General features: G+C 37.4%; 3 protein-coding genes across 4 annotated transcripts in view; 2 read left to right on the top strand and 1 right to left on the bottom strand.

The window, feature by feature from the left end:
- The window catches only part of si:dkeyp-73b11.8 (BPTI/Kunitz domain-containing protein), a 7292-nt gene extending 3240 nt beyond the window's left edge, over positions 1-4052 (top strand). Inside the window, exons 2-6 of the mRNA XM_044357738.1 lie at positions 894-1082; positions 1838-2014; positions 2159-2203; positions 2359-2437; positions 2527-4052. Of these exons, the coding sequence (XP_044213673.1) occupies positions 894-1082; positions 1838-2014; positions 2159-2203; positions 2359-2437; positions 2527-2611 (575 nt within the window). The 3' untranslated portion in view covers positions 2612-4052. The remainder of the gene's footprint in view (positions 1-893; positions 1083-1837; positions 2015-2158; positions 2204-2358; positions 2438-2526) is intronic.
- Positions 1-5732, bottom strand: part of ca12 (carbonic anhydrase XII) — a 27317-nt gene extending 21585 nt beyond the window's left edge. Inside the window, exon 1 of one of the 2 annotated variants that reach the window (XM_044357733.1) lies at positions 5646-5732. The gene's annotated coding sequence lies outside the window, so the exon portion shown is untranslated. The remainder of the gene's footprint in view (positions 1-5645) is intronic. The other variant, XM_044357734.1, reaches the window with a different exon arrangement.
- usp3 (ubiquitin specific peptidase 3) lies at positions 5658-16852 on the top strand. The gene is made up of 15 exons (XM_044357731.1): positions 5658-5748; positions 6069-6129; positions 6833-6970; positions 7265-7348; positions 7577-7658; positions 8060-8139; positions 9869-9982; positions 10541-10654; positions 10853-11002; positions 11497-11603; positions 12196-12276; positions 12392-12510; positions 12657-12770; positions 14175-14242; positions 14942-16852. Exons 1-15 carry the CDS (start codon positions 5658-5660, stop codon positions 15408-15410), a joined length of 1872 nt encoding a protein of 623 aa, XP_044213666.1. The 3' UTR covers positions 15411-16852.

Below are 16852 nucleotides of genomic sequence, written 5' to 3'. Positions count from 1 at the left end.
GGGACTAAATAACCTGTATTCTGAATCACATACATGAGAGTGATGGCCGTATATTTGTGTGTAGTAAGGACTAAAATGAATTCAGTTCAATCTGAAATCAGCATACTTGATGGAAAAATGTTTCCATTTATCATACAAGTCTAGACTGCATCTCTCAGCAGGATATAATTGTATTTTTACCTTTTCAACTGACTTGATGTTCATGTTGTAACTCGCAACTGAAGCCAACAATGATTGTCTTTAGATGTAACCAAAAACGAAAAGACAGTATTTACTGTACGTTTACTCTCCTGGAAATGTTATTTACATGTTGCTAACGATTGTGTTAAGCTGAGTAGAAAATTCCTTCCTCTATAATTCCAAACTTTCAAACACTGAGATCATTTCTGTCTGAGCCTGACTGTTAAGAGCATTTCAACCTGCATCTTCCTCTCAGCTCACTTACTCTGTAAATGACTGGGGAGGCCCAGATTTTGAGCACCCAAGTCTATCCAGTTAGTTGGTTTCCCTCCAAAATCAAGTACATTTCAGTTAAAAGGTGTGATAATAAAGGAACCATTTGAAATTGCTTCCCTCCTGTGAAATCTATGAGGGCAGGAAGACTGAAAATGCACCATAAATGACACTTTTTATTGCTGTCATAAAAAGAGGGAGTGGAGGTCAGTTAAACATTAGCAATGTGATCACAGGTATCTGCTGAGGATTTGTGCTAAAACATTTGTCATACAGTATTTGTGCAATCTTACTGTAATCAGCCAATAGTACCTGACAGTGAATATGCACTTTGACTTCTGATGAAAATACCAAAAAGGTATTTCTTGAAAACCAGAACAACACCTTGTACTTTTTGCACATGCAAAAAAACTAACATGTGGTTTATTTTTATCCAACAGAATGTGGCTTGCCTAAGGATGAAGGTCATGGCACAAGCTTTGACTTTTATGTGTATTATGATGCCACCATCGATAAGTGCAACCCTTTCCTATACAGAGGCGAAGGAGGAAATGCCAATCGTTTCAAAAACGAAAGAGAGTGCATTAGAAACTGTTCCGCCAATGCAGAAGCTATCTACCCCATGGATGGTGAGATGATTTTATGAACTTAAAGTGAAAAAACATTTTCATTTCATATTTTATTTAACCACCAACTCTGTTTTAAAAATGCTAAATGTTAACTTCAAAGACTGTCTAACAGTAGATGCACGCAGACAAAAAAAAAATCCTTCTTCCTGGCTGTTTTCTGAGGACTTTGAAATATGAACTGACTAATGATGTAGAGTTTTATGGCCCTAAAGGACCATGAAAGGAAATACTGCATGCCTCCTCGACCAACCAATCACAACCAAGAGAAAGAAAGGCCTTCTTGAGATCAGCCAGATTGATAATTACTTTTTAATTATATGCCTTTGCTATTTTGTGTGTCAGTTTAATAGACCCAAATAACACTGAGTTTCACCTTTCATAAATTCCTTTCATCTAATTACTGTATGTCTTCAGAGGCTGTGGGAAAGACACGTGAAAGCATTGAGCATTAACAGTACGCCACCAAGTGGTGAAAGAACAGAATTACTCATGACAGACTGTATGAATGAATACACCTGAGGCTTTTTTTACAACCTGCTTAATAAAGTTTTAATCATCATCATACTTGATGATACTAGTTGCACAGTTTAGAAATAATCAATCTCATATGTGTGTTTTTTTGTTAGTATAATGAATGAACTGCAACTATAACTGCTTTTAATAATGATGATGATGATGATGATGATGATGATGATGATGATGATGATGATGATGATGATGATGATGATGATGAGGATGATCTTTTCTCTTCATAGCAACCACGGCTTGCACACTTAAAAAGGAAGTGGGTAAATGTAGTGCTAATCTTTTGAGATACTACTATGATTCTGCTCGTGACAAATGCAAAAAATTCATTTGGACTGGATGCATGGGGAACGGAAACAGATTTACTGACCAAGACGTCTGCAACAAAACCTGTACTGGCATCCACGGTGAGCACAAATGTACACTGTTATAATGATGCGTCAATATGTCAATACATGTTTTAAGACTAAGTCAGTGATGATACTATGAAAAATATGGCAAAAGGTATGTTTTCTAAGACTGTTGATATACGTTGTTGTTGTGGTCTGAAGTTGATGGGGAGGACCCAGAGGAAGACGAGCCAGACACTCCTATTGGTAAGTAGACACACATGTGGCAATGAGTTCAGTGATATATTTAGTTGAAAGTCATGACAAGCTACACATACTTAATTTAATATACATACCTTCTTTATTATTTATTATTTAATCTATTTAAATAAATCCTACTTGTCTTTTGTTCTCTTTAACAGCAATCATCTGTGGAGTTTTGCTTGCTGTTATCGTTGTTTCTATCTTCATAACTGTGATCGTCTTGACCGTTAAGTCAAAGTAAAATAATTTTTGTTTGTGAAAACAGCATTAATTCATTAATTTACTACTCTCCTGTAATTATGTTAATATTTATTGTACTTCTTTAGGAACAAAGACACCAAGAAGGCAACAGGGAAAAGTAGAGATGCCCAGACTGACGCACCTCTTCGGGAAACCATTGAAATGGCGTAGGATCATGTCATTGAAGAGACACCTCAATAGCAATGTGTGGAGTTTCCACCAGCCTGGTACTTTGATATAACTCTACTAATATTGATACCAATATTATGAGTCATTATAACATTTCTAAGTTCTTTGACTTTTTTTGACATATGTAATAGCACTATAATTTTGTTAAATTTTCTATTTTCTTTCACCTCTACTTTTTGGGCAAAGGGATGTTTCTTAATTGCATTATTTTCCTGAGAGCTCGGTCAAATATTTTTTATTCAACATTAATCTCAATAGCTTACATGATAAGTCAATTAATTGATTAGTCATTCAACAGGAAATTAATTAGCAACCATTTTGATAATGGATTGATCGTTGAAGACATTTTTCAAGGAAACAAGCCAAATATTCCCATTATTTCAGTTTCAGTATTTCAGACTGTTCAGTCACAACAAGAAATTTAGGAAATTGAAAGAGACATTTCTCACCAATTTTGGACATTCTATTGACCAAACAAATAATTGATAACATAGTTTACACTTTATTGTCTTTGCTATCATTATCAATCAGTATTTTAGACAAACATTGAAGCACAGTCAGGAGTAGAAATACATCATTCCACATTTAGAAACTCATTTGCTCATGCAAAATTACCTGAAATGCTTTTAACTATGTGATATTATAATCATTCCAATGTTTCCGATATATAACTGCGTTATCTTCTGGCTCAGTGATTTACTAAAAACAGGCTGAAATCTTTTGAATGTACGTGCCAATTCAAAACTCAACACATACTATATTCAGAGCTGTTTTTGTACAGTAATACTCACTGTGCATTGTCTGTTAATATGTTTTCCTGCTTAGCATTTGTGAATCTTTTGTTTTAGTCTGTAAAGATCCGAGCGTAAAAGTGTCTAAACCAACTTTTCACATTTTCCCACATTTATCTAAAAATGGCTGTACTATCTTTAAATGCTCATATTTGGTATTTGGGATATTAAATGATTATTCCCAATAGAGCTGGAGAATAATCACTAACATCTTATGGGAAATGTGCTTGTGGAGTTGCAGATTTTTTATTATTCACTGTAATTGTGGAACAGTGTTATTTAACAAAACACATTACAGGTTCTTCTTTTCAAGGTGGTTTTGCACCGGTTGTGCTGCCGTGTTGTGGCAGGGGTTTTTCAAAGTTAGGTTATTTGATTAGTTCAATAAAGGATGCAGTTGGCATTTGTCTTGATGTTAAGTTTCTCATCATTATTAACGCAACATTAAATTCCTTTCGCGTGGATGGTCTTGTTGTGAAATAAAAGAAAAGTTTAACTTTAATTAATCAAGTAGTAGACACGTGATGTGTGAAGACTTTTTTTGTCTGAACATGGATAACTTTGTACAACAATATTCAGTTGTCATATTGCAGTTGCAGTGAATTGATTTGTTGATTAAAGGGATGTTTCTATTTGTTGTGTTGTTGCATGTGTGACACATTGTTAATACTTACACGAAAATGATTCCACAGTGATATTAAACACACATACAGTGTATAGTAGCAGTAGCCTACACACCACAGACTGCTTCACAGTTTTTCCTCAGTCGCTTTGACACAATTAAGCCTAAGGTGACAATTTTTAGTTTCAGCATCTCTGCTGGGTGATAAGTTATCAAATTTCTCTCAGACTATTTATCAACATATTTATTGTGTAAATCCATATGTAAAATATTGAATCCAACCATCATTATGTTGTAAACACAAATAAAATTCAGAAATGTCACTAATCTGGTATTGTAATAATGCCAGAAGAATTGAAAAAAGGCATTCTTGAGATTCAAACAGTAACATGTTTCTTGATGATTTGAGCAACCACATGTTGTCATTTCACTTTTCAAGCATATTTATACCCCAGATAACTCCATCAGACAGGACTAGATTTGAGAGTAAAGAGGGAGGCCAACGGATAAGATGTTGGGTATGGTTGCACTACCTAGCCCAAGTTTGTGCCTTTTGTGTATTATAATTTCATAATGGTAGGCTGATACATGGGAGTCACAAAGTCTGACAAAAGACTTGTTCCACTTATTTGTAACATATTTAGGCCACTATTCAGTTGGCTGAAGAGGAAATTCTGTCAATCTTAATCAAGTTAAATGAATGAATTACTTAACTGATGAATGAATGGAAAGTGTCAATTTGGTGACAGCAGGCCTACAGCAGTTGATTAATTTATTTCTGAGACATGAGTTTAACATTTACTTGTAGCTTTTGCAAGTTGAATAAAAGTGAATAAAGTGTTGTGACTCACAGTCACTGGCGGTTGTTTCAGTATTGAGAAAATGTACGTAAGCGCTCAACTTTGATATAACTATCAACTCAGCTCTAGGCTTAAAGACAGTTCACTGCCTGTAGCCTACATGTTGTCGGGAAGCGATACATTACTACGCATGCGTGCCACGGAGCAACTTCTAGTTGATACGTTACGTCTCACAGTTACGTCTCACAACATGTCTTCATTAGGTTCAACATTACAGATTACAAATGTTAATAGTATGCAAAAAACGCCAACATTAATATGACACCTACAGTAGTTTTTCTAAGCGACCTGGGGGGTGTAAGCGAAGAAGGAAGTAGTTCAAAATTACTCCCAGAAGATTTTTCATCTTTGTTTTATAGTTGGCAAACGGCCCGAGCCGGCAGACCCTGCTACGTCACTTCCTCAAGTTATTTCCATTTGTTTGTGGCAAACGCTCTCAGTTATCTAGTACATTACACACCAAAGATAACGTTACAGTTTTATCTTACAACATGTCAGGGAGGAACTTGTCTTGTCTATATTTACCATAAATCGACGTAACCTGAAATTATGCGAGAAATACAATAGCTACCAAACGTGTTAGCGTTAGCAAAGACAGGAAAACGTGCGTTCGCAAACACAAGTAGTTGGTCGGCTAACGGTAGCTAGCTAGTTTGGGGTTAATTGGCTAACTATTGTTCGCTTCCTTATTCCTGGTTACCCTTGGTGTTGTAGTGTTGGCTAACGTTAGCTGACTTACTCACAATTGCAAACTGATGGAGTGCCCTCATCTGAACTCAAACGTGAGCTTTACGATCGATTCCTCCAGGTTCCCTAATGGTACTCCTTCCTCCTGGTGTTGCAACGGTAAGTGAAGTGTTTGTCCCTCTTTATTTACAAAAAATAACGGTAATCTTAAAGAAAAAAAATGTTGGTGCCTGCGCAGTGTTTTGGATCCCAGCCTCGAGTCAGGTTACTGACTCAGATTCTGCCACATTTGTGTCGGCTAAGATGTTGTAGCTAACTAAAAGTGAAAACCATCATAACATATCATAAGGGCAGATGACAATTCATAAGATATAAAGCAACATGATGTCCATGTCGCACATGAAAGCACATCGCAGCATTAAGTTGCCTTTTTAAACTGCACACTTAACAAGTAAGACAACTTCTCCCTTTTTCTCCAGTTTGCAGATCTAATAAAAGTCCATGGATTTGCCTTACCTGCCTGATGGTCCACTGTGGACGGTAAGTTGTTGTCTGATGTTTCATTTGTAAACTGTATTGAGAGTTGCATACATAACCCATTAGTAACTGTGTCCCAATAATTTGTATTCTTTTGCCCATTTTGACTTTGGGACTGGCAAATCGATTATGCCACAATACATAAGTTTAGGTTTGACAAAATAACTTTAAGGCATGGTCCACCTATTTTATTGTTCAAACCTGAGGAAGTCAATCTTATATTTTGGGTATTTGTCTAAAGTACTTTGATAGAAGGGAAATTGTGTTCTGGGGCAGTAGTGGTTGTCTGTTAATCTCAGGGTTTGTTGTTCGATCCCAGGCTCCTCATGTAGTCATGTTGAAGTCTCACTGAGTAAGAAATCGATCCCCAAATTGTATAACAGCTCTTGCTCTACCACCACCGTGTGTGCATGGGTGGTAATGAAAGGAATAATAAAGTGCTTTCTCCTGCTCAGGTTAAAAAAACACTACATAAGTGCAGTCTACTTACCTTTTACCATTTGCGTTGTATTAGGATAAGACTGGTAGTTGCAGAGTATTGTAGCTGTTCTAGAGATAAGAACGGCAATAATTGGTTTTGGGGGGCAGCCTCTGCCATACTCTTTGATAACCTTTGTTAACTTAGGCCTATAAGTGTTTTCATTTGTGAATAATTTTATGGGAATTCAAGATGTAGTGTGTTCTGTAATAACCTCCTTTTATCTAGGTATGTTAATGGCCATGCAAAGAAACACTTTGAAGAGAGTCATGTCTTTGGCATTAGCCAAAGGAAGGGTGAGAAACAGGACAAAGAGAAATCTCATCATTCTGTCTGCATGGACTGCAGCAACTACAGCGTATTTTGGTGAGCTTCCTTCATAACTAACCTATCTATGTTTACAATCTGTGACTCACCGTAACATAACAGGAGCCAAATGTTTCATTTTTCATTGTCGTTTATTTATTGAAGATTAATCAGTTACTTTGCAAGTGATCCAACATTCTTCTGGTTACATGCTGTAAATGTTGATGTTGTATTCACGCCACATTTATAATTGTGTTTAAATGCTGGATTCCTCGTGCAAGGTCAAAATCTCAATACGTTTATTGCATTTTCAAATATGTATGTGTTTTGAAGGTACTAATATGGATTTTATAGTTACAGATGTGATGACTTTGTTGTAAATGACACCAAACTCGGGCAGGTGCAGAAGGTGAGGGAACATCTCCAGAGTTTAGAAAAGTAAGTACTAATAGGTTTAAATCTTTAACAGTGTAGTTTTTTTCCTTATTGCTTCAGTATAATTATTACACATAACAAAGGATAAAAATATCAACTCAGATGTACCAATATTTTTGATAGTGTTGGACAGTTTTTGCCCTAAAATGCAAAGCTAAGATCTATCTGCCTGCTCTGGAAGATACAAGTAAATGTGTCCAGATAACATGTTGGTTTTTTTTCCTCTTACAGCTCAGCGCTGATGGGTGACAGACAAAGGAAAAGAAAACTTCAGGAAAGCCCAGCTCCAGACAACAAAATGTTAAAAGACAATGTAAGTGCCCTAAATTATGATTCTTCTCTTTTGGCTTCAGAAGCAAATTGCTGCCACTACAGCTGTGTCCTATCATAAAAGACCTTGTATTGCTGGCCAAACTTTGGCTCAAATTTTCCTTATACATAAGTCTTCATTCACACTGTGGAATGCAGTGGCTCCAATTAAGTATGAGTCACAGTAGCCTTTTATAGACTATCACAGTATCTTTAAATGTTCCCTTAAAACATGCTTTTTAGTCTGGCTTCTTCTTAAGACATTTTTAGAATGTATTTAAATATATACAGTACCAGGCAAAAGTTTGGACACACTTTCTCATTCAAGGGAATGGGAAAGTGTGTTCAAACTTTTGACTGGTACTGTATGCATACATATTTATGCATGTCACTTGTCTCTGTCAGGATGGGGTGGCTTTAGGTGCTACAGGCCTGCGGAACTTGGGCAATACATGCTTCATGAATGCCATTCTGCAGTCCCTCAGGTAAGGCTCTGCACTGAGGATGAAGTATGTGGGTGGCAATATACAGCATGCCTCAGTAGCTTTGCCCCTGTACACCCAGGGCCCCACGATCAGTCATCCTTTATTAATACAGTCTGGGGCACAGTCAGGGGGATTACGCAGGCTGCTTGGAAACAAGACACAGTCAAAGGCCAGATTTCCCAGCTAACACAAATTTTTCTTTATTATATAATGTACATTTCACATTACTGCTGACCATTTACCAAAGCATGCTATTGATATTTGTTTTCGGATTTTCCTACTTTCCGGGTACCCATTGGTTTCCATTCATTTCAGTATGGTGTTAAAATCAATTTGTAAAAACTTGAAATGCGCTTCATTCCACCAATGCATTCCAGTGAATATATAGTGCAATTATGTTATCTGTGCCTGTGAAGCTCAATAAATAAATCACCTTCACCAAACTGAAGTGCAGCTTAACCAAGATGTAAGATGTATTTTACAGCTTTACAAACCTACTCTTGTCTAAAGTTTGGATTCATTTTGGGCATCTTAAAAGTGATAAAAAAAAAAACAAATGTTTGCATCTCATGTGACAACAACTAAGATGGCAAACCACTTGATATGAAAATTTAATTCTGCTATTGGGTAGACACATAAAGGAAACACACTGATATATTTATTATAAGATATAATTGTTAACGTAATCCAAGACATGAGCCGCTTCTATGTCAGTATTGAAACACTAAAGACGAATGGCAGGCTTAATCTCTCATATTTTGTCATTATTTCGATCTGTCCTGATTAACTGACTTTTAAATGCAGAGAAAAACTGTACTGAGAACGATCCAGAATATATTGCCAGACATCTCGAGAAGATTTTAGTAGGACAGCTGGTCAAGCTTTTCACATACAGTGTGGGGCAGCTGGTCTATTACTGTGTGCTTGACTATTGGATGATTGTGAAGAGGCCATGAATAAGATAGTATTTCTCTTAATTTGAGGTGCAATGTACAAATAAAAAGGTATCAAATAATATTGATTTAAAAAGAACACAAATAATTGAATGGCGACCTGAACAGCTGAATCAGATTCAATCTAGATTTCTCAAATCGTCAGTCATTTACAGCCAGTGTGGCTTTAGTGCCATCATTTAAAAATGCTTTCAGATACCTTGTTTATGTGTTGGTGGGAAGCCACAATGTCCAAGATTTGAATAAGCTGCTGAAAAGAATGGCTCTGTCAGCAAGTCAAATAATCATAACAAGAATGTTGTAATTTGGCTAGCTTTTTGCATTTATTAAAAGGGTGTTGTTAGTCAAATTAATATACACCTTCATCTGCGTTATTACATAGAGATAACTTAAGTGAAGAGGAAATGATGCCTGCTGAGAAGGCTGGAAAACATTAAAAACCGAAAAAAAACTGTCAACAGTGTCAACAGTGATGTAACGTTGGCTAGATTTATCTGTTAGGCCTACATAAATGTAAAGACATCTATGATATTGTTAAAGAGAATGAAGGAAGGATTGTATACCTAACACGTCATCTTACATTATTAAATATATATATATATATATATATAGATAGATTTTTTTATGTGAATATATACACTCCGTCCTCCGTTTAACAAAGGATACTTATACCACTCGCATAGTAAATTACTGCTTTTCTTCCAAACTGTTGTTCTATTTTTTGCCAGCTTCTGGGGTTTAACATCATATCACAAAACATGTGTTTCTTTCCACAGTAACATAGAGCAGTTCAGCTGTTACTTCAAGGAGTTGCCTGCAGTGGCTCTGCGCAGTGGTAAGACGGCAGGAAGAAGGATGTACCACACCCGCAGCCAAGGGGACAACAGTGTGTAAGGTCCTCTTCTGAAGGAGGGAGTTATGGGCTCAGTGCATTGATCTGAAATTAATTGTGGCAACTATAAAGTAAAAGTAAAAAAGTTACTTAGGATGCTCCTTACAGCATTAATTATCATAATCGTACTGTAGATTGAGTAGTACAGAAATTGCAGTTTATCCTGGAGGTGACTACAAGAACAAACCCTCCTATACATTATTATGTAACCCAACAGTCCTATAATTTCTGGTGGTGTTTTATTCAGTTGTGTTATTATTGTGAGGTGGACAAAAGGTAAACAAAATCTTTAAATTTTAATTAGCACTTTTGTACTACACAACATTACATCATGCAGGTATTTTAGTATTTTCCTGATGTTACAGCAAAGGTTTTTAATCCACACCTGACTGGCAGCCCAATATGAAGCAACACCAAGGAGACAAAACGTTTATTATAGTTTAAATTTAAAGGTCCAGTCTGTGAAAAGCATATTAACTCTGGAAAATTATCATGGTTTGTCAGTAGAAGAGTATTAGATAAGCTTTAGATATTGATTATGCTTTATATTGAACAGGTCTTTGGTGGAGGAGTTCAGGAAAACCCTTTGTTCCCTGTGGCAAGGGAGCCAGACCGCATTCAGTCCGGACTCCTTATTTTATGCTATATGGAAAATCATGCCAAGCTTCAGGTAAACCAACATTGTGTGGAGAAATGATTAAGTTCCTGATACTGAACATTAAACTGTTTTGTTTTTTTTTTCAATTTTGTAGTTTCCCCGTGTGCTTATGGTCAAGATATTGTTAAAGATGCAACATACAGCACAGACTGCAACAATCCAATGTTCGGTTACAAGTAATGACATTGATAGCTGTGTTTTTGTGTCCAGGGGTTACCAGCAGCAGGACGCCCATGAGTTCATGCGTTACCTGCTAGACCACCTCCACAGGGAGCTCCAGTACAGCCGGAACGGGGCAGCTCACCCAGTCTCACCTCAGGATGGGGTCAGACTCTCCACCGCAGAGGGCAAATGCTGCATGTAAGTTGGCCCAACCTTACAATTATTTTGTTTTTTGCCAGTTTGTGTATTTGTTTTATGTTTTTGCAGTTTTGCAATGATTTTATATAGAAAAACTAGACATATTTAGCATTGTAGTAGTCATGCTGTCAGCTGCCTGTGACAAGGCTCATGAAAGTGGATGTTTCCTTTTTTTTGTTCCAATATCCCAGTTTTCTGATGCATTTTGGTATACTGCGTTCAATTTCTCCACTTATTTCTTGATTGAAAACAGCATCGTTTTAACTTTTTACTCGTTGCCTTTAGAAGTTTTAATTATTACATCCAGCATTGAGGTACTTTTTACTTGAGTATATTTTCCTAAAAAGTTTGTGTGTTCTATTTAGTACTCTGTTAACATTTGCTGGTCCAAATGCAGAATAAGATGCGTTCTTTACATAAAAACCACAAACATTTTGTGGTATGCACATTTATTGATGATCACTGCCTCCTGTTTGCATGTTGATTCTTTACAGAAACGGGACTGCCAGTGTTGTCACTTCTAATTTTGGTGGTATACTTCAGAATGAAGTCAACTGCTTGATATGTGGGACAGAATCTCGAAAGTTTGACCCATTTCTTGGTAAGATGATGACAACAGCTACAACAAATGTAGTAATAAATTAATTGGGACTGTCAAAGTTGGCCGAAAATGGTGTTAAATAAATAAATAAAATAATAATGTCCGGTACAGTAAAACTTCAATTATAGATCTCTCTCTTATTCGCTCATTTCAGATTGACCAACGTTTCATTTTCAGTCAATGAAAGTGACGTTGTGTGACTCCTGTCCGTCATGCAGTGCATTTAGTGCAGCGGCCCAGGCCCACACGAGAACTCGCGAGGCAGACAGACGCGATTATGCTGCTTTTTTTTTTCCACAATTGAATATTAATTTTCACAATTGAATGTTTTGTTTTTTTTACAATTCAATTATATAATCAAATTTAGAATATTTGTTAACAGCCCTAAAATGAATAAATAATCGATCTTGATGAATTTTCATTTGTGATTAAAAAAAGGAAAATGATCTGGTGTATTTATGCATGTATACAGCTTGTAAAATAAACACAAACAGATTCAAAGTAGGATTCCTTAAGAGAGGGTGCACTGATAATTCCCAGTGGTTGATGTTGTACCAGTGTGGAGAATTCACCTCCCTTCTTTTTCATTCAGATCTGTCTTTGGACATTCCCAGCCAGTTCAGACAAAAGAGAAGTAAGGACCAGGAGCCAGGGCCGACATGCACCTTACGTGGTAAGTTCTGTTTCCCACTGTCACACTTGGTAATGTCAGATTTTTTGTCAGTGTATCTTGAGTGTTAAGCTTCATAAGATTCATGAGAGCATTTTGTGTTTGTTTGGTGTTTTAGACTGCTTACGAAGCTTCACTGACCTGGAAGAGCTTGATGAAACAGAGCTGTACTATTGCCATAAGTGTAGAAAACGACAGAAATCCACCAAGAAGTTCTGGATCCAGAAGCTGCCAAAGGTAGGAGATGAACCATTCTCAATATTTTAGTGACAGTTTACTAAATTAGCAACACATTTAATACAACTGTTTATTCTGTGAAAGTAAACTAGTGTGGAAAATGCATTGAATTTTGTTGTAATTGGAGGTTTTGTTCCCAAATGTAGGTTTTGTGTCTGCACCTCAAAAGGTTCCATTGGACAGCCTTTTTAAGAAATAAAGTGGACACCTATGTGGAATTTCCACTGAAAGGTCTGGATATGAAGGGCTACCTGCTCGAGGTAAGCGCAAAGCATTATAAGAAATGTTAATAATGGAATTTCACAATATAGTTTTAATTGTAGACAAGGAATATAAGGACATAGTATACATCTGTCGTAACTCAGTGATTTACAAGTACATTTAAAATGATGAAAAAACAAGGAATAATAAATGTATGGAAATGAGTGATAGTCCTCACAGAACATAGTTGGAAGCGTAATAGGTCAGAGGCCAACTGTGAACCCATAACACAGTATGCAAAGTAAAAAATATCCTAATACTTGTGATAATAAGCCATTTTCTGTGTCCACTTGTATGGAAGATTCAGAGAGGAAAAACAAGTTGTTGGTTTTTTTTTTCTGAAGTGGTCATAGTGGAAATTTTATTGCCATCACTTCAGTCGTACTTGCAGGGAACAACACAATACCAGTGTACTTGTGCCAAATTTAAGCCTTTGTAATGAAGGGGTATGCGTTGGTAATTTTAAAAAAGGAAAGATCTTAAGCAAAATCCCAGACAACTGAGTTGTCAGCACGTGAAAAATGATTGTGAACGATAATGACTACATTGACGCTGGGCTCAAACAGAGGAGCCACAGACAGCATGAGGAATAGTCTGTTTGAAATGTAGATATTATAGGAGGTCTTTTTATATGCAAAATTGCAGTAACTTTGCCAAACTGGTGATTTAGTCAAACTAAATTTTCCCCATACACAGTCAGCTGATGATGGATTTTTATCCACACAGAGGAAAAACATGTTTTGCTAGCTCTCAGAGAGATCACCGTCAGCCTCTGCTGTCGACTAGAGCATTACTACATCATGATCGTCATAAAATTGCACTGCGTACATTTATAGAGAAATAAATACAGATGTTAAATTAAAAATGCAATGTAAATGGAAGGCCTGTGTTGCAGTAAAGGTGTCATTCATTTCCAGAAGTCACTACTTATGCAGCCCTTGATTGTCTCTTGTCTGTGTAATCAGCATTGATTCATTTGCAATGCACTGACATTATTCTGTGTCAATGATCAGTTAGATGTCTAAATGGCTGCTGGCTCTAGGGGGTGCTCCTCTGCAACAATTTTGTCGTCTGACAATCCTGAGCGAGGCAGTAGTGAGAACTGGAATTTCCCTTCAAATTATTCTTTTTTTTGGTTATGATCCTTTAAGTCATATCATTTTTTGATTTGGTGAAACCTTGTAGGTCCTCTAAAATGCTGACTCAGAAGCCACCCAGGTTTTTTGGGAATTTGAAAGTACCATAATTACTTACTAACTTTTATGTGTGCACCATTATGAAACTGATACCTTTGTCCTGTGTACACATCCGGATACTAAGTTTTAAATATTTGGGGTAAGATTGTGTGGGTGGAATCGAGTGTACAGAAGTGAAATTCCCATCTTGCTTTTTTGTGTTTGCAGCCAGAGAACTCGTTACCAGAAAGCTGCCTGTATGACCTTGTTGCTGTTGTAGTGCATCATGGATCTGGGTGAGTAGATGTTTTAGCATCTTTCAGATTATTTTCAATACTGAAAATGACAAGAAAATGCTAAAAGTCATGTTAATTGTTAAATTTGCTCTCATAGGGAGTATTCTAGTTTTGGAAAGTCATACTGTAATATATATTAATGACTTCTGGATTTAAGTTTCATTTGTATATTTATAATTTACTGCACTTACAGCAGCATATTGCTTACATTAGACTTGTTTTTAGGTCAAGAGGCTTTTTTTTTCACACTATAGCTCACAGGTGATCATGTGCAGTGATGCACTCTCGTCACCATGGTAGCAAAATTAACAGCTGTTCCCTACACAGAAAAAAATGAACACCCAATAATAAATCCATACATTAGCATCTTGCCTGTCAGTTCTGCCTACCGCAGTTGGCTGTTTGAGGTGTGTTACCCAATCGCTGCAGTTTTGTTGAAAAACCTTGTGGAGAGCTGCAGTTAAAAAAAAATCATGTAGCCACTAAATGGAAACTACGAGTTCCTGAAATGTGTTTCAATATGCCGAGAGCTGTTCATTGGTGTGCTGCTGTTTTACCTTTGACCTCTAAGTGGCGATGTTGTGTTGCTGATAGTGTGGTGAAGCTGAACATGTTCCTCTGACTCCAGCAGCTGCAGTAAATGTCTTGTTTGAAGCCAGACAGCAGAATGTGATATACTGTATATATCTGTGCTCACAGGGTTGGATCTGGGCATTACACAGCATACGGCAGCCACGAAGGCCGCTGGTACCACTTCAATGACAGCACAGTGACTCTGACCAATGAAGACACAGTGAGGAAGGCCAAGGCCTACATCCTCTTCTACGTGGAGAGGACTGACCAGGTGGCCTCAGACAAGACTGCCACGAACAGCACAGCTGCAGTCACAGTCAAACCCGCTGTGGACGCAGCAGCCGCGGACACTGTTTCTTCAGAAGTAGTTGCTCAGGACAAGATTGCATCAGACCCGATGGCCACAGACAGTGTTTTGATGGACGTGGCGGCCCCAGATAATGCTGCATTGGAAAATGTGGGCAAAGCCATGGCTGCACTGGATGAAGCTGGCACAGAGAGAATTGGTTCAGTAAATGCTGCAACAGATAGGGATACCTCAGACACGGCTGCAACAGAGGATGCTAGCCAAGCTATACAAGCCGCGGCACAATGATTCTGTCAGACTGCCTCGGAGCAGATCCTCACTCCACTCTGGCTTCACCTCAGTCACATTTCTCACAGTGCTTGATTTAAATAGTTCATTTTCACGTTTAAAGCTAGGGTAGGCAATTTATTTTAGAAGCATTTTTTTGTATTTGTTGAAATTCTCTTTACTTTCTGAGAGCAATCAATAAATCAAATGCTCTAACAAAAAAAGAAGAAAATCCAGGCTGCAAGCCTGTAATAAGTCCATCCAGTCATTTCATTCGGTCCGCATGAAATGATTGGATGGCCTACCTGCCTGTTTACCTACCTACCTGCGTACACTCTGCCCATCTCTTTCATTGTCCGCCTCCAAAACCTCCTCACTCACCAGTCCGTCAGAGAGCCAAGTTTACTTCCATGAAAGTCTCTCGCTCCAGCATTGTTGATAAGATTATGTGCCGTTCAGTTTCCCCCGCCTACAGGAAGTAGTCTGATGATCGCACATCGCTTTTCATTCTGCTTTCTGTTGATATTCCCATCTTTTTTTTTTTTTTTTTTCCTCTCCTGCAATTCATGCAGTCCCATTACTTCCTATTCGTTGGTATCCCGCTGCTCGTCTGACCTCCAAACTTTCCGCTGTGTGAGTGAGTGCTGTAGTAAACTGTTGTGTTGTGTGCGCGTACGAAGCGCGTGCATATGCGCGTGCTCTTCTGGTGGGAGGAGCTTTGGACAGAGAGGAGAGGGGAGAGAGCTGCAGGGGGAGGGCTGTATTTTAAATTCTGGTGTTTTTTTTTTTTTTTTTTTTTTTTTTTTTTTTTTTGCCTTTTCCAGAAAACAGCCTACCCCAGCTTTAATGTATGTGCAAGTATTTTGTTTTTATGACCTGCATGACAGCATCATGTATAATTTGCTGCTCGATTTTGTTTGTTTAGTATGACATTTTACATTTTTTTTTTGATGTTGTATTCCTCGGTTGAGGTAGACTTCTCTCCGTATGTAATAGATTCCAAAGGTGATCGTTTAAAAGAATGAAGTAAAAGCTTTAGCCTTGGAAAACCTCTGTTGGTCCAATGTTTAGCCTAGACTGACAATATCCATTGTGTCAAGACACTGTGTCATTGTAACAATATTTGGTGTTTCTATTGTTTTTAAAGTTTCCAATTTTATATTTTCCACCTCTTAAGAACCTCGTAGTTCTGTTTTCCAGTTAGGGGAGATTTTAGGCTTTAGAATGCAATGCATTTATTGACTGACAAGTGCTCATTAGGGCTGTAAAAAGTTGTTTTTAACCTCTTGACCAGAACCAATGTGAAAGAATCATTCTCAAATTTTGTTTGTCTGTATTGGTGCCAGAGTGTCATTTAACATTTTATGTTGATCTGAAACAGGCGCTGATGAAATGCTCTTTTAAAACATGTATCAGAAAAAGTGAAAATGAAAAAATACAATGGAGAATCCTTTTTTTTCAAA

Source organism: Thunnus albacares, chromosome 7 (assembly GCF_914725855.1).
Source record: "Thunnus albacares chromosome 7, fThuAlb1.1, whole genome shotgun sequence".
Classification (NCBI taxonomy): domain Eukaryota; kingdom Metazoa; phylum Chordata; class Actinopteri; order Scombriformes; family Scombridae; genus Thunnus; species Thunnus albacares.
The sequence above is the reverse complement of the archived record's forward strand: the minus strand, read 5'-3'. Positions and strand labels throughout refer to the sequence as shown.

Bases quoted from the DNA above. Each gene is read 5' to 3' on its own strand.
- usp3 (XM_044357731.1), top strand. From the start codon at position 5,658: ATGGAGTGCCCTCATCTGAACTCAAACGTGAGCTTTACGATCGATTCC. The intron at 5,749-6,068 runs GTAAGTGAAGTG...CTTTTTCTCCAG, and splicing joins TTCCTCCTGGTGTTGCAACG to TTTGCAGATCTAATAAAAGT. The intron at 7,659-8,059 runs GTAAGTGCCCTA...TGTCTCTGTCAG, and splicing joins ACAAAATGTTAAAAGACAAT to GATGGGGTGGCTTTAGGTGC.